Raw genomic sequence first — 18,603 nt, forward strand, 5'->3', positions numbered from 1 at the left:
TGCAAACATATGTCCTCTTCCCTGAGCCAATGGGAAGGCACTGGGAAGTTTTGAACAGGGGTGACAAAGGTCTCTGTGGCAGTGTTATGTGTAGTCTGTTGAAAGTTTGGTGGAATAGGGATAACCTGCTAGGAGGCTCCTGCAGCCACAAGACAATGGGCTTAAGCAGGGCTGGATCTCACAGAGGTGGACACAGGTGGTCTGCCATGGAGGTGGACATAGGAAGCGGACACAGGTGGTCTGTCATGGAGGTGGACATAGGAGGCGGACACAGGTGGTCTGCCCTGGAGGTGGACATAGGAAGTGGACACAGGTGGTCTGCCATGGAGGTGGACATAGGAGGCGGACACAGGTGGTCTGCCCTGGAGGTGGACATAGGAAGTGGACACAGGTGGTCTGCCATGGAGGTGGTCATAGGAAGTGGACACAGGTGGTCTGCTTGAGTTTAACCAGAAAGATGTGTCAACAGGATCTTCTGATAATTTGGATGGAGAAAGGAGAAAAAGCATAGATTCAAGAATGACTTGGCCTGAGGCAGGTCCCTATTGAAGGAAATGGAAAAGACTGCAAAAGTCAGGCTTAGGGAAGCAAATGGGTTCAGCATTGGATATATTCCTGAAATGCCTGCTGACATCCAAATCGAAGCGTTAAATATATGAGTCCTTACACTTTCTGGTGTTCAGCAGAAGATATCTGGGCAATTTTAGCTTGTCAAAAGGCACATGTGTATGTGTGTATGTAGAATTATGCATATATGCACATATACTTGTATATACTTAGCAGCATTGTGTGTGTATATATGTATAGGTAGTTATATGCACATTGCTGATAAACCTTACATTGAAAAATATCATAGGTCAAAAACATCACAATTTGGATATTCTAAATTGAAAATGTCCTCAGATGAAAATGCAATTAAGACACCAAGCCTACCAAACATCCCAGCTTAGTCAGGATACTGCAGATGTTTTTATGTTTGAATAGGAAGTATTGCCCACGGGCTCATGTTTTACATGTTTGGTACCCCATTGTGTGCTGTGTACTAGGAATTCTAGGAGATGGGGTCTAGAAGGAGGAAGTAGGACACAGGGGGCAGGCCCTTGTTAGTAGCCACTTCCTCTATCTCCTATATCTCAGTGTTTCTGGACCATGATGATGTGTTCTGCTCTGCTTCTCCACATCTTCCCCTCACAGTCTGAAACCAGGAGCCAAAACCAGTTTCTCCTCCCTCAAGCTATTCTGTCAGGTAACTTAGTCACAGTGACAGGAATGCTTACAAACCTAGCCTGGAACCAGAATTCAAAAGCTAAGGGGGGATGCGCAAGTGTCTATGCCATTCACATCGCTTCTGCATTGTGGCTAAGTCTTTTTCCACATTCCTGTTGGGCCCCCAACCTTTGGGGACACTGTAGATGGTCTTTGTGCTCTCGTTGTTCTTGGTTTCTTGGTAGGGTCCTCTGGATCCGCCCATGGTGGTCATCCGCACTGCCACTGCTTCTCATGTCTGCCTTGTTTCCCTGTGAGCTTCTGACCCTCAGTGGGATTGCAGCTTGACATCGTCAGACCTTTCCCAGAGTATAGTTATCAGAACCACCAGAGGGAGTGGACTTCACCTCCTGCCCCATCCATCAGGTGGCCAGGCCTGACACACGGGGTCCATAACTACAGTTTGTTTGTGTAAGTAACTCAGCGATGTCTGGGTGAGGCATCAAATCGGATGGTGTTGCCTGCTAACAAGTTTAATGAGGAAAGAGGAGAATTTGAAGGATTATCTTTTTTTTTTTTAGCTATTAAAATATTTTTAAACTATTTATCTATTGGTGCCATTTAGCTGTTTGAGATCCCATTGTTAATGCTGCTTTATTAGAAGTCTATACAATTCTTCACAAGGGTGTCAACATAATTTCAGTGGAGATGATGCTGTGGACTGGCCAAGCCCAAGGATCTGCCTTGTGCTTACAGATGGGGTTTTGTCGCTGCTCTTCTATTTCATCCCAAGCTTGTGGCTAGCTGAGCCAGACTTTGCAATCTGCATTAATTTACTGTGGCACTTCACACAGTCACATGGGCCACGGGCATTTCTACAGAATCCCACACCGCTCCTTTTTAATTGATGTTCTTCATAAATTGTGTTTGCCGAAGCTGTAATTCCTCATCATGCAGCAAAAGTAAACCCACCTCTGAGTACAGTGGGGATGCTCTTTTCTGAACCTGTTAAGAGTCAGGATCTCCACATGCAGAGTCATTTAGTTCTCCTTTATAATGACATTTTTGGAGATGATGTCTTTGGGATAGCATCTGTTGGAGTTTGTCAATGTCGTTAAGGAACTGTTACTCCTTGTACTTCTTGTGAAGGTTAAAAGTCCCACACGTGTACTCTTGTTACGACATCAGGAATGAGATGTTTTCTTGGGTGATGTTTTCATGTGTCCGTCACAGTAATTAAGTGCCTCCCCTCATTCATCTTATTTGTTCAGAATATTTTGCTTTAGTCTTGAGAAGGCATCAAGACCTTTATATGACTGAGTAGGGGGCCTTTGGAGGAATGTCAGTGGAGGCTATAAGCTCAAACATTTGGAGCTAGACCAAGTTAAGGTGACCTAGGATGGGAAAGTTAGAAACTTGTAGTTGATTTTTAAATGTGTAGATTTTGCTACAGTGTAAATTTAGGATTAGCTTTCGTATGAGTGATGGGGGGTGTAGAATAGCATTGTCAATGTCTTTGCAGTAAGGCTTCCTGAAGAGCTTGGTTATTGTGAGGTAAATAAAAGGAGAGAGCGACGGGTTAGTGGTCTTCTTTTTGATGATGTGGGCTGGAGGGTAGGGAAGGTATCTGTGGCCTCTATTAAAAAAAAATAGTAGTCCATGGGAACCTCATTTGTGTCGCCATTGTGTCCCCGGGCCTAACACAGTGCCTTAAACAGGTGGCAGATAGTTATTTGTAGATTGAACAAACCAAGAGTTCACAGAGCCCTTAGATTCATAGAAGGCATCGAGGCACATCAAAACAAAACAAAACAACAACAACAAAAAAAAACAAAACCAACTTTCTCAAATACATTGGACCGTGGGACCCTTTCCTTGAGGAACATCATAATAGACTTGGGAACACTAGAATACCCTCTGGGAAATTCCAGCTTGGAATAATAGATTTAATAAAGTTTAAAATTTGAATTGATCACCAAGTGAAAGAGTAAAGTGTATATGGGTTCTGGCGTGGGAGGGATGCAGAGAGTGAGGCTGGGGGATGCCAACTATGCATGCTCAAATCCTCTGGGGCAGGTAACTTGACCCCTGGAATCCTTGGTTGGCTGACCTAGAACAAATAAGTATGATGATAACTCTTGTCTTGCTGGCTGTTAGGGAAAATGGATTGCATTTAGTCCCACTTTGGAAAATGAAATGAAAAAATAGGTACAAAAGGCTTCCATGGGTATCACTCATTATTAATTACCATTAAAATATTTGACAGATGACCTTGGGTAGCAGGGGTGATTATGGGTCACCTAGGTTTGATGGGATCAGCTTTTTATCCTTTCAACAAATACTGGACTGCTTCTAATATGCCAGGCCTGGTTAGTCCTGTGTGTGGCAGTGGGGAGCCCAGGTAAGGCCCCTTTCTCCTGGACCTGGAGGGTGTGTGTAGTACAATGGTTTTCCCATTGTCACTGCCTTCTAGAACATAAACTAAATTTAATTGTACACAACTCCAAGTTAATTGTTCTTAGGTCAGTCTGTTAGTGCTCTACCCCAAAGGAGCACTTTCCCTCTCAGAATCCGATCTGTTCTCAAACACCAAAAAGAGAAGCAGGACTCATAGACCACACTTTAACATGAATAAATAAACAGAAGGACATGGGGGCACACTCCTGGAGGTTGAGCACTCAAGAGGCGGAGACAGGATGATTAGAAACTGTCTGAGGGCAGCCTGGACTCCACAGCAGGCCTGTGTCTCAAGCAAACAAAAACAGAAGTGGTTCCTAAGAACCACTCCTTTCCTTCTGGCTACTAGAATGGCTGGATGTAGCCGGTAAAGAACACACCGCACTCCGTGAAATGGGGATTTCAGATAAAGAATGGGTTTGTAGTTGTTGGTGGTGGTGTAACTACATCCCCACAACTCTATGTGCAGAAGAAAAACCATCTCCTGCCACCAGCCACCATCTGAAGGCACCCTTTAAACAGGACATATTCTACCCCAGGTAGAAGAGAAACCCTTGCTTCTACTTGAAATGATTTATAACTGTTCCCTCCCAGTCACCAAGTGCTTCCAAATTAAAAGCCATTAATTAAGGCCTTATGCAGATACCAGAGATAGGCAAGGAGCGTTCTGTCCGCTCCCACTCCCCCCTCCAGGTGAGAGCTTTTCAAATTATGTGGACCGCTGGAGCCACCTGCTTGAGTAAACGCAGCAGCTCGGCCGCGTGCAGCTCATCAGCACTGCGGTGGTACCAGTGTTGTTACTGATTTTTCTCATTTCTCCAGGGCAAATACTAATTAATGGATACAATTCACAGCTGATTAGCTGTAGTTTCTTCAGTAATTACATTCGCATACTAACTGTTCTGAAGAGGATTTCTAACCCAGTTCTTATTTCACTCTGAGCTTAATTTGTTTTTCGTTTGTTTTTTTTTTTGAATTGTTTAGGCCTTTAGTTTAATGGCCATTTTATTTTCCTTTGTTGTTCTAGGTGCTATTAGATAATAAGTGAGTTTAATCTTAAAAAAAATACTCTCTGATAATGAGCTCTTTGCCTTAAATGGATTTCTAATTCCCCAACAAAGCCAACATTTAAATAATGTTAAAGTTGTGGTACTGGCTGTCAGGCAGTTGGGGGAGGGGCAGAATTGGAACATGGACCATATAGATTCAGATATGGGTCATATTTGATTATAGGCCTGAGCATTTCATGAAAAAAAATGTACAACAGAAGCCTATGGGGTTTTGTTCTGACATATTTTTCACACTGTAGAAAAATGGAGAAATGTGTGCGTTCATCTGTGCACCCATGCGTATGTTTTTGAAACCACATGCCTTCAGACAAGCCAGATCAAGGTCTTCTTTAAGGCCTAATGAGTACACCTTTCAGAAATTCTTAAAGACATTCACCCAAATGAGTCAGAGTGCTGGAGGAGAGCCTGTCTGATAGCTCATTGTGTGTGTGTTCAGGTGTTGTGTGGTGGTTGATGTTGCCTCCGTAGACCTTCACAGCACTATGGAGCCCTTAGACTTTTCCCTGGAAATCTTGCTTAGTTCCTGGTTCCCTGATGTGATAAAATGTTGCAGGTCAATTCTGCTCCCTGCAGGTTCAGAACTGGACTGAGAGCCTCTCTGGAATGAGTGGGATTGAGAAGAGGATTACATGTGTTTTCCATATCTGCGTATCTCTTTTCTACTTGTTCCTTCTATCAGTCTACATATGTATCTGAGTATCTATGTATCTATTTCTAACACTGTCCATCTGTTCACCCATCCAACCACCCATTCATCCAACCATCCCTTGATCTACCCATTTATCTCCTGGGAAAATTATACTTTTTACTTTAATGTAATTGCTAGCTTTAATATATATTAGAAAATAACTATATACACATCACCCCTTGGAGACCACACCTGTGTTTCTTTTGATGCATTAAATGAAATGGATAGAATACTTTATACAAGGATGTTCCCTTACCATTTAAACATCATGAAAATAACACAGCTCCAGATAATTATGCCCACAGAGCCTTCCCATATTGCCAGACTGATAGCAGAATGTTGAAAACAACGAAATACGCCTACCTAGACCATTTGAACCTAAAAATACATTTCTGCCCCAATCCAAGTTTTACATTTTGATAACAGGTCCCTGGAAGTAGAGAGCTTAGGTCTGAAATGCTGATACAGTCTTGTTTGTGATGATATGAACAGGCCATTGTGTTAGGGAATGAAGTCAAAATTGCTGTGTTCATAGGATCCTGCTTATTTTCTAAACCTCTTTGCACTTAATGTTACATGGAGAGATTAAATAACACAGCTTTCAGTAGCTCTGATAGAGCTAGATATGGGCAGTTAAGCCCCACTTGGAGATTTTAGAAATATTCCTTAGTCTTATTTATTTACATTCCTACCACACCCCATTCACATAGAATTTGAGTCTCGGAAATTGAATTGTATCCCTTTAATTCACATTTTTAATCTGCCCACACTTGTGACCCCTGTTCTGGGAGAGTGACGTATGAAACCCCAGCATGCTTTAAGATGTGTCCAAGTGGTTTTCTTGGGAACTAGTTTACTTCCTATCTCTGACCAATGCCAGTTTAATAAACAGCACACTAGTGACCAGACAGCCAAATGGTTGTAATTGTCTCCTTTCACTATCAGTCTTGGGGAAAAACACAACTATTTTCTAGAATTATCGACAGCATAACGCCGTACTCTAGTGGCAATAGGAACTGATTGACAGTAGGTATAGTTTCACATTTCTAGTTTGGCCCATGAACCCCATTACACTGGCCTTCTTTCCAAATCACTTCTAAGTATTAAATAAACAAGGACGGGTTTTACTTTGCTTCCATTAACATAAACTAATGTTTTTTTTTTTTTTCAGTTTGGAAATAATAACTACATGAACATGGCTGAGGCAAACAACGCCTTCTTCGCTGCCAGTGAGGTGGGTGTCTGTTCATGTTTTATGTGTTGTATAGATAATTTAATAGGCTTGAAGGGAAAAGCAAGGTATCGAATTTCTCTCTTTCTCTCCTGTGGCGCAAGGTAACAACTTTGGAGGAAAATGAGAAAAGCCTATTGGAAAAGAAAATAACTCGACAAGGCTTTATCACTGTCCACAGACTGTTGTTAACATTTGGAACTTAAGTGAGTCTCTTGATGGAAAAAAGACATGCACAAACAGTGATAAATATGTAATAGAAAGCACGTGCATGCACACACACACACCTGAATGTCTAAGCAGGTAACTAATTAGTTTGGAAACTTGAATAGAAAGTATTTTGCTTCATAGCCTTCTAAGGATAACTTCCTTGATTGTCATGGCTCAGGAAACTATGACAGACAGGGTTATGGTTTCTAGAGTGTTGTGCAATGAGTATTTTGTTGTTAGAACCCCACCTCCTAGCACAGTGCCCACAATAGTGGGTATTCAATGAGCAATTATTGAGTGTCTGAGTTAATGAATAGACATGGTCCAATATGTGATTGTCGCTGGGTGTAGCTGGAATTCTGGGTGATGGGCTCTCCATGCAGCGCCATATTAACTCCTGCTTTGTGCTAGTTCGTGGTTATACATGGGATAGCATTATCTTCTTGCTATTTTTACTAGGTTTCCACCTTTTGTCTGGCCTCATTGGCATGCCTTCCAAACAAACAAACAAACAAACAAAAAACACCTCAAGGTACTTGATTTAAAAAAAAAAAAAAGAAAACCTTTTCCTACAAGGGTAGATTGTGTGAGATTTAACATTTCAAGCAAGAACAAACAGAGGTATGAAATCGATCCAAATGGAACAGTTCCTCTGTGGCTCGGGCAATAAAAAGTCTTCATTTTCCAAATACATTCAAATATAGGAGTATGAACTAGCTTGACCCCAGAGGACTGAAAATAATAATGGCTTTGCAAATGATCCTGGTACAGGGGAGCAAGTGATACGAAAGAAATTAATGTCTAAAAATTATTAGCGTAAGTGGAGACTCGAGAAGTAAGGGTCTTTGTAGATTAATCATTTTCCAGTGACCATCATCTTTCCAACCAGAAGACAGCTTAGAGACAGGAATACTGTTTGCTTGGCACGGGCTGCTGTGCTGTTTGGGATAATGAACACAAACCCCATCTGTAAGGACAACATGATGTTTCATTCTGTGGGATTTTTTTTCCTCTACATTTGAATCAAACATTGATGAAAGCTGTGCTGCCAGCAGCTGTTCAGAAACAATTTAATTCCAGCTGTGATAATTCACCGTGTCAGACGTCGGCTGTTATATGTTGATACAACACTTCTCCAGATTTGCATTCTTATCAAAAGGAACAAATGTTTTGAACATTTCAGTACAGATGGTATTTAACCATGCACATACTACTTTAACATGTTCAAGGTAAACACTGGAAAGTCAATATCTGTAAAAATTGATCACATAAACGCTAAATGATTAATTTGATCAAAAGTCCATGTCCTTCATTGTTGATGGGATTTGTGGTGACTTGTATTCTTTCAGAAAACAATGTTTGGGATTTGCAATACTTAATATTAAATATAAACGCAGCCATAGGGTTATGTTCATTAGCCAACCGCGTTTGTGGCCAATTCATCCCTTTGTTGCTAAGAACTCAGGGTACCACAGTAAGAAGCTGACATGGGGGGGGGTATCATTGCAAGAATGCCCATGTCGGAATATCAATGCTGCATTCTGGCTCTCAAATGCTCCTTGAGCTTGCGGTGTTTTCACATTATTGTGTCAGCCAATCTCTCTTTTCTCTGTGGAAGACTTCATATGTAATATTTTACCTCTCTTTACAGGTAGTTAAGATTTTAGCATCTCCTTGGTTACATATTACAATAATATTTCATTGCATTGTTTTATTAGGTCAATGTAGACATATATAGCTTCTAACTTAAAATTAATGTGTCTTTAAAAAATTTTGCATGAGGACATATTATATATAACATGTCTATATATTCCTTAACAAAAATAAAAATTGAAAAGCTCTTTAATTTTAACTGCCTGGCCTGAGGTATGCTTTATACTGGAGTTTAAGATCTTATGCAATGGCTTTACTGCATCTTTCCATGATCAAAAAATAAAGCGGAGTTAATGCTAATGTGCCACATTATAGCTCTCATCTAATTTCCCAATCACTGCATTAAAAGTAAATTTATCTGTATTTTTTTTTAACATTTTAATGAGTGCAAACTAATTCTGGAAGACTTTAGGTTGGCATGCTGTAAAGCCTAAATCGTGCCTGAAACCAGTTTGCTTCACATGGACAATGTCCTGCAAATAACACTATGGGGACCAAGGTGCTCTAAGTGTGAAATTCACACATTAGCTTCATGTTTTCTCTCTGTGTCATGATTACTCTGACCATTTTTAAAGTACTTTAAATATTTATTGAAATAATATTTCAAGTGTTAATTACAGTGGTAATGAAAACAGCCAAATGCCACATATCAAGAATGAGTGTTTATCCGTATTGTTAATGTGATATGTTAGATTTCATTAAGCAGTAATGGGGTAGCAAATGAGTCACAAATTACAGTTGCATCTGTTACTAGACCACATTAGTGCCAAAATAACAGCGAACGCAGCCATAGGGTTATGTTCATTAGCCAACCGCGTTTGTGGCCAATTCATCCCTTTGTTGCTAAGAACTCAGGGTACCACAGTAAGAAGCTGACATGGGGGGGGGGGGGGTATCATTGCAAGAATGCCCATGTCGGAATATCAATGCTGCATTCTGGCTCTCAAATGCTCCTTGAGCTTGCGGTGTTTTCACATTATTGTGTCAGCCAAGGTCCTCAAGGTGGCCACTTGCCATGCTATCGACTCCCTCAGCTCACGAGCTCTTTCCTTCTGGTGAGTTGCAAATAATGCTTGTAAGGTTCTGTGTGCAAAAAATGCTTTTCTTTGAACCCCACCCCTACACTGAGTTTGTTTCTCTTTCCTTTCAGGTAGTTATTATATAGCATAGTCATTAAGAGTTTGAAGAATGATGATTTTTCAGCTCTTAATTAGGTCTCTTTATCAATAATAGCAGACTCCAATTACCCCATGCCAGTTCAGTCTTTCAAACACTATTAATAATAAATGAACTACATCTGTGACCCTCTTAGCTAGGAATAAAAAAGATATCTGAGTGGCCCCCAAACCCTGTGCCTCACCAAAATGTATGTATGTATGTATATATATATATATATATATATATATATATATATATATATATATGTGTGTGTGTGTGTGTGTGTGTGTGTATAGATAATAATAATAATAACAATAATAGTCTTGGATATTGGTTCTCTTCTCTCCCACATAACCCATTGTGGTATAGGAAAGATGGTTACTGTAGTTCAAATGCAAAGCGACCCTGATATTCTCCCAAGACCTCACTTTAAAACACAGCCTGTAAGAACATCAGCACCATTCATGAAAAACAATGCACTACGATTTACATAGGTCGTAAGACATAACCTTGGCTTCGTCGTAAGACAGCACCCATGCCATAGACTTAGTGCAGCCACATCAGTATGGTTTGCGCTCTCTAGGTAGTCTTTAGAAGTTGAAGCCTGGTAGACAGGGTTCTGATAAATGCAAATGGAAATGTTCATGTAGAAGAAAACAATTCTCCTTATAGTCTCAATAAAAGCACTGGCATCTTTTAATATGAGCCACAATAGTCCTTACAGAAAACGTTGCATGACATAGTAACAATCTCCATATAAGCATTTATTACACTTGGGAATATGCCAATAAAGAAAAATTTAAAAACCAAACCACAAATTTAATATTACTTGTTTTATAGGTTGTGGCAGAAAGTAAACACGTGTAATGTTCACTCCTGGGTTAATGTTGTGTGTGTGTGCATGCCACAAAATTGTCAGCTTTTTATGAAGCATGTGGATTGCGTAAGCGATTTGAGCTCTTTCGCTAACATATCAATAAAGTGGCAATTTGTTATATAGCCAAATCTAATGTCGCTGATGCTCCAACTAACAACAAAGACAGATGTTGCTAATTAAGTACGCATTAAAAAACTGTTAATACTGATACTCCATTAAAACCATATGATAATGAGACTTAAATCTTTAATCAGAATGATCAGCAAAACTTTATATATGGAAATCTGTGTTTAAAATGTTTTCATCTGAGAAATAAATATTTGGCCTAGATATGTAATGTTTTCATGGGAAGTCTCTCTTCTTCCCTCTAAGGAGGGATAAAATACAGGAACTGAATGTGAGGGTGTCTGCATTTTGTTTCCTTTTAGCAGACATTCCACACACCAAGCCTTGGGGATGAAGAGTTTGAAATTCCACCAATCACGCCTCCTCCAGAGTCGGACCCCACCCTGGGCATGCCCGATGTACTGCTACCCTTTCAGGCTCTCAGCGATCCGTTGCCTTCCCAGGGAAATGAGTTCACACCCCAGTTTCCCCCTCAAAGCCTGGATCTTCCTTCCATTACAATCTCAAGAAACCTGGTGGAGCAAGATGGCGTACTTCATAGCAATGGGCTGCATATGGTAAGCAACCCACTCGTTACGTTACCTGTGACTACTCTTGGTCCTTTGTCCTCCATGGTATGGAGCTGAGGGGCTGTTTCACAAATATACCTGTCTGCTGATGGGCACTTATATACTCTGATTGCCCTTTAAACATAGGTAATACTAGATTGCTATCTGGTATTGGGTGATGGACAGCCATAGAAGGATGGCCCCCAAGAGTCTTCTCTTTAAAACTTTAGGGAGACTGCTCACTGCTCTGGAGGTAGCTGGTCTTCCCTTGCCTTTGTTTCAATGTAGAGGTATGCTTGCAGTGAGAGCTTACTCAGACAAGCCTTTAAATACGGAAGCCCGTCTTAGGTGCCCAGGTTTTTTGAACTTGTTTAATTAGAGCATAATGTGTATGATACATGGTTTGTTCTGTTGAATCAAATGCCAAACTGTGATACAGAGGAAAGGGGAAAATCTGCTTGTAACCAGCAGAGGAAAATACGGCCTGAGTTACTGTGTGAAATACACCTAATTGTGTTATTTATTGTCACAAACATCGAGTAAGGCACTCTAGAGAGCAAAGATTACTAACGGGATAATTTTATTTCTATTTTTCTTAGTGTGCAATTATAGTCAGCAATCGCCGGAGTAAATCTGCTTAAGTATTTTAAACTCTTCTGCTGGGATTGTGTCTTTTTATTTCAGCACAGTATATAATGCATTTGTGTCTGCGGAGGTAAGGTACTAACCAGTTGTCTTAAAACAAGATTAACAGTTTATCGGGCTCTTTTTTTTTTTTTCCAAACCCTGATAAAATGAGACAGATGTGTTGGTATAACAAAAACAAATCCTATTGCTTGTTTACATATTTCTCTGTGCATTAGGACCATGCCACTGATGTTTATCAGCTTCATTTTTAATTCCCCAGATAACAGCGTATGATTGCAAAATATGTAGTGGATTAACGGTGCAAAGATTCAATGTGCTTTCTGAAATGCGAGATTACTTTCCCAAATAGGATTTCAGCAACATAATTTTCTTTGCCTGTGATCTTTTGTGTTTGAGCTGAACACGAAGGTTTTCATTTTTACTTTTTTTTTTTTTTTTTTTTTTTTTTTGGTCAGAGAAGAATGCAGTGAGCAGGCAGGAAATAGTCATTAAGTATTCATTAATGTTCCCTGACATCACAAATAATTGTTTCCTGTGGACCTTCTTACATTTTTGTTCCTTTGATACTGGAATGGAGGAGTCTATCTTCCTCTACAGTCTAGCTTGTAATGTACTTGAAAAATAATAAAGATAAAAAGGGTGTTTAGTCACTAAGGGAGTTTACTATGGCTGGCCATATTTATAGATGCTCAGCTAGGCTCATTCAAGTTGTAGAAATACTTAAAAGGCCATATAATATATGCTAAAATGTGTACTTTATTAAATTGGTAAATATTTATTAGTAATATAAGAATCTGCCTTTAAATTAAACATCTGATGAATTACCTTGCCTCAAAGCTATAAAACTGTTATTGCTGCTATAAAAAAGTGTAAAGGAGGCATTTTGACTATGAAATTTCATTTCATGGTCAATTGAATTTACTATATTGGAAAGAACTAAAGATGGAATCATAAAATAATTATGATATTCACATACACTTAAAGACAATGCTTTCCCGGCCTGGCATTGGAATCGAGGACTCAATTTTTAATGCTTTCTTTGTAATGTATGGCTAATCACTAAAGCAGTTCAATTATTCCATCGATTCTTTTTTTTTAAGTATAAGTACTTTAAGTGCAGGCTCTTGTCTTTACATGGACCTCATCACGGCTATGGTTACTGGTTTGAAGTTCCGCTCAACCCGAATGATATTTATTTTGGCTTGAAGCAAACTAATCTTGTTGGAAATTCTAGTAGAATTTCACCTTGAAAAATGTCATGGGATTTTAAATCACAAATGTTGGGAAAAATAAAATGTACCAGGACAGAATTATGATGAATACAATGTGTCGTTGGCTTTGTTCTGTGGACTCCTGACATGTTCACCTGTAAACTTGAATTCAGAATCGCCAGAGGCATGGTTAAAAATAGGTTATGCCAAGGTTCCTCTCTATCTCCCTCCGGGTACTGAGTTGCTGGCTACATCATAATACTCTACAGAAGCCTCCTCTGAGATTTTCTGTAGGAAGGTCAATACAGAAATAATAAATAATACTGTATACATCATACATTCAGTGTCCAAGTGCACGTGGGATATTTCATACCTTGTGCAAGTAACAAGTTTTATTATCCAAATGAATATGGCTGTCTGTGAAGGATTGCTATGGTGAATTAAGCCTATCATATAAGAAGAAAAGCCAGTTTGTTTATGTCATATCGGACCAGCTTTTCCTCAGAGCTCCGCCGGCTTTGCGGTAGAGAGACTGACAGTTTGTCACAGTGCTGATTAGCTGCATTATTGCTGGCAACAAGCACAACATGTTTATCTTCCTTAAATTTATGCCTTTATATTTAAAAACAGAAAGCAGACTCGAAAAGGAGGAAAGTCAAAAGAGTCCGATGATTAGCATGCACATTTCAGAATATGCAAATACCCCTCTGGTATTCAAAAGAGAACTGCTGAAAAATCGAATGTCCGTGCATTTGGAGCTTCAAAGAACAACCTTGATTTGCTTGTGGTGGGCACGGAGATTTTAAAACAGGATGTGGTTGGGCAGGTCGGAAGCAACAGTAGATTTTACTTAAAAATTTGTTACCTTTAAGCATTATTGTCCGTTTAGCTGATCATCTGGAAGTTATTTTAATCTACAAAAGATTGCAGTTCTGAAAACCAACAATGAAGCTCCAAAGGTTATTTTTTTTTAACACCTCTCCATAATCTGCCCAGCCTGCTGAGTAGCACCGACATCAGTAGTACATCAATTTCAGAAAGTGGATTATTTTTACTAGACAGCTATTGTGACATATTGGGTCAGTCATAAATGAAAGATATTCATGCAAGCATGCAATACTTGTAATGAAGTCTCACTCTGACCTTCTGTATGATTGATTCTGTAATTTAGTTTTCTCAGGCAGTGCCTGAAATGAAATGAAATCATGTTGAACAAGTTTTGAATACCCACAGTGCACCAGGAGAAGAAAAATCTGCAGCCCCAGAGGCTTGGGAGAGAGAGCAGATGAACGATTTATCTCTATGCTATTATAGCCTTTGCCAGCATTCAACATTTCTTTTTCTTTTTTTTTTCTTTCTATTTTTTTTCTTATTTGGCTTAAGTACTTAATTCTGCAGGTAGCTGTAAATGGGAAAATAAAATGCTGTTCAGATTTAAAATGACAGGACAGGAGTATGTGCAGGGGGCTGATAAAATATCTTGAATAGAACTGACCTTTCATGTAGCTGAAAGTTACTGGGGGATTCATTCTCATAATTACCATATAGATTATTTTTATTTCTTTCCTGCAATGAAACATTTCGGAGAGCAGTACTGCTGATTGAATGAAAATTGAACTTGTTAACATTCCTTTCAGCTCAGCCTGTTGTACATAACAGAAGGTTAGCTTTGATGAATTTCAAAATTCCCTTTGATATCTGAGAAACAGACAGTGAAGTAATTGTCTCTAGTTTGATATTTTGTATGCCCCCCCAAAGAGAATTTATAAAACACACTGATAATTCACACACATTTTCTGCCTGCATTATAGTTCCTGTGTAGAGGGCCTGTGTGTTGTTGTGTTTGATGTTGCTTTGGATTTATTTGTGATAGTGAGCGTGTGTGTGTGTGTGTGTGTGTGTGTGTGTGTGTGTGTGTGTGTGTGTAGAATATGCTGTGTTGGTACTGTAGGGCATCAAAGATAGTGGTCGAAAATTGAAATGGGGGAGGTGAAGGAAACACGTTTGAGTGTGAAGTGTCTAGATCTGTTCAGGTGAGAGAAAGGCTGTGGAAAGACTCAGGCCGGGAAGTCTGAGCACTTCACATGCTAATAACATGCTGAACTCGAAACCCAAGTAGATAGCATTTATGATCGGAAAAGTGGGGGTGTATTGCAATGACATGTCTAAAATTACTGAGCTTATTTTACAAGTTTTTCTTTCTTCACACAGTCGGAATGGTTCTAATTTTGATTAAGTTATTTTTGTCTTTATGAAATGATTTCCCTGCTATCTTATACTTTCAAAGAAAAAAAACCTTACATTCAAAGAAATAGCCCACTACCAATTAATACATTGTTTTTAGTAATGTCGCTTAATGTGTTACAGATAAAACAGTTATTTCATGGGTCATTAATGTGTTTAATGTGTGGAACGTTCTATTAAAACAAGCCCTTATTATTATTATGAACATGTTCATTGCCATTGTCAACAGAGGCTGAGCTGCTGAATTCCATAGGATGGTTACCGCTCAGCCATCGGGGACTGGCGAGTTCTCATACAGATTGAATGATTGCTGTGCCTGTGTATTTTAAGTGGAACTGCTGTCAAAACCATTTTCCTTGTTAGTTAACAATGAAAAAGAAGCAAATCCCTCTCTTTTAGTGGACAAGGCCTCAACTATACAAAGTCTGAATTATGAAATCAAAGCATATTAACCAGTAACAAAAACTTATGGAGCACCTACTAAGCTCTGTGGATTATTAATAACCAGAAATTGATAATACTGCTTATAACATTGTTTTTTGTTTTGTTTTTTAATAATCAGTGCCTCCTCCCTGTAATATCAAAACTCACAGTCTGAATGCTTAAAGATGGCTATCACGAAAGACACCTTTTAGCATGTAGCTGTTACTCCATGTTGGACCAGCTGCCAAATATACCCAACACACATACATTACTGTTGCCCCTCCCAGTGAAGCAGACAGCCCCGAACCATTCAGTGCTTAAAACATTCTTTCTGTTTGGCCTGTAAATACCACTGACCCTCATCGTATGGGTGCTAATGCTGCCTTTAAGGTCAGAGCTAGGGTTATCTGTAAAAGTAGACATTTGCTTAGAACTAATCATTGCAGTTGGCTGTTGTGCAGTGTCGAGCATGGCAGTTGATTGGTAAGTTTTAAGAGGGAGCTGTTCTTTGACAGTGACAATGGTCAACTTTTTCCCACGTCTCTTCTTTGTAGCTTGTATCATCTACCATTGAGTGTTGCTAGACTTTATCAGTGCTTGGGGACTGCAGAAGCACCATTTTATAAAGTTCAGATTCCGGAATCAGCCTGAATAATGGCGCAGTATGTGTCAGAGGAAAAATCACTCTGTGGCTATCTCAGATCCTCATTGTCACAGCACTTGCCATCTTGTGGTAGGTGGCCTTTGCCGGATTTCCACCACCCCACCCCTCCAGGCAGGCAGGAACCTGCTGTGTCTGTGGGCTGGCCTTGAGTCTGGAGCTATTCCATCTCTTCGGTATCTGAAGAAATGAAGAGACAGTGAAAGCGTATTTATTCATTATAAGGCTTGACTTATAATATTCATTATATTACTTGACTGCTGCACTAAATTGAAGGGAAGGAAACTTAGAGTGTAAACAGTTGGAAAGATGGGATTCCTCCTTAAAAAATGTAATATAGGATTAAAGGAAATAAACCCGGCACTCACTCAGCTAACACAAAGAAGCATCACGGTGACCAGAGTGACGTGCCATCCAGTGCTTGATAACAAACTGGAAATTTTTATTTTTGCAAAGTAACAGTTAATTAAAATGAGACTGTTTTGCATAGAACTCATTGTAGGTAAATTGTAAACCTCAGATCATGTATGAGATCATAAACCTGAGAGTAGTGATTAAGTAAAATTGAACAGTGTAGATATGGAAAGTTGGTGGAATGGGGGCTGGAAAGATGACTCAGCCCTTAAGAGCTCATAGTGCGCTTGCAGAAGATCCAAGTTTGCCCCTGCTATCCCTGCATCCACATTGGATGGCTCACAACCACCTCTAATTCCAGTTCCAGGGGATTGGCAGCCTCTGGCCTCCACAGGCACTTGCCCTCATGTGCCTATACCCCCCGCCCCCCACATAACTGAACATAGAAAAAATAAATCTTAAAAATAAAGTTAGTCAAGTAGGAGTCTGTGATTCTCACTGGCTTGCTTAGTGGCATTTGCTGCTGGTCTGTGGGTTTAGAAATATTACTGGCTGAGCATAACTGTTTGCTTGATTGTTGTCAATTTATAAATAAAATTTTAACATTGCTATAGGACATGACTAAATAATTGAGCATAAAATTGCTGGCCTATATTTCATATTTGTAGTTACTCTGGTATTTTTAATACAATGTAATATTTATTACAGATAATTGTTTAATTATTCCAGTTCTCAGGAAATATTGATTAAAAACTGGCTCAGTGGAAATCTATTTAGTCACACTCTCTCATATTTAGGTTATTTGCTTCTTAATTGGATGCTGTCCTCCAGTGTGAAAACCCGATGTTGAGTTGTTACAGAGAATATTTACTCGCCATTGCAGATAGAGGACACATAAATACATTTGCATATGAAATTTAAAATGCCTTCTATGATGAAATGGGAGGAACCACTATTTAATGAGTATAAGTAGGTAAGATAGAAAAATAATATATAATATTTAAAGGAAAAAATAAATGTAAAAGTCTATAGGTCGCATTTGGGAAAAATAAATACTAGGGGAATTATTTCTTTTTGTACCAAGATAAATTGCTGCTCAATACTGAAGTGTGAAAAAGATTTAAATATGAATGGGATTTGAGTATGAATGGGATTTAAATATGAATGGGCTCAGGAAGTGAGAGCACACTGTATCCACCTGGCCCCTCCCCTTGACCCACCCTGGTATTGTGTGTGATTTGCAATCACGGTTGTGTAGTGAGGACTTACATAGTCAGGAAGGTTCTCTCGCTTGCCTTTTGGTGTTGGTTAGTCAAGGAGAAAACTTAGTGGGAGATAATGCTTCTTTCACACCTTTCTTTTGTCTGTACATAGGGAAAACAGACCTTGGGTCATAAACTTAGGCAGGTCCCAGGGTTTACAGACCCTACATTATGACTTCTTCCTCTTGGTAGTTATCTGGTGTTTGGCTCAGCACCTGTGGGCTGAGTCTTCTATTATTTTAGTGATGAGACACCTCTTTACTAACACAAAATTATCTACATTTGAACAGTTTGGTTTGGTGTCAGGAGAGATGGCTCAGTAGTTAAGATTGTCTTGAATTTCAGCTCCCACACTGGGTGGCTCACAAAAGCCTGTAACTCTGGCTCCAGGGGATCCAATGCCCTCTTCTGGCCTGCCCAGGTATCTGCACTCATGTCTGTATACCTAAACACACACACACACACACACACACACACACACACACACACACACACACACACACACACACACACACACAAACACACACGCACACATGCACAGTTTAAATAATAAAAATAAAATCTTAAAAAACAATT

At 39.5% G+C, this 18,603-nt stretch overlaps 1 protein-coding gene across 2 annotated transcripts in view; it reads left to right on the top strand.

Moving 5' to 3' along the window:
* The window catches only part of Tox3 (TOX high mobility group box family member 3), a 100,905-nt gene that overhangs the window by 65,854 nt on the left and 16,448 nt on the right, over nt 1–18,603 (top strand). The window contains exons 2-3 of one of the 2 annotated variants that reach the window (XM_052728566.1): nt 6,593–6,655; nt 10,979–11,233. In XM_052728566.1, coding sequence (XP_052584526.1) covers nt 6,593–6,655; nt 10,979–11,233 — 318 coding nt within the window. The remainder of the gene's footprint in view (nt 1–6,592; nt 6,656–10,978; nt 11,234–18,603) is intronic. The other variant, XM_052728567.1, reaches the window with a different exon arrangement.

The sequence above is a fragment of the Peromyscus californicus genome, unplaced genomic scaffold (genome assembly GCF_007827085.1).
Source record: "Peromyscus californicus insignis strain IS unplaced genomic scaffold, ASM782708v3 Scaffold_8__1_contigs__length_139910024, whole genome shotgun sequence".
NCBI lineage: Eukaryota > Metazoa > Chordata > Mammalia > Rodentia > Cricetidae > Peromyscus > Peromyscus californicus.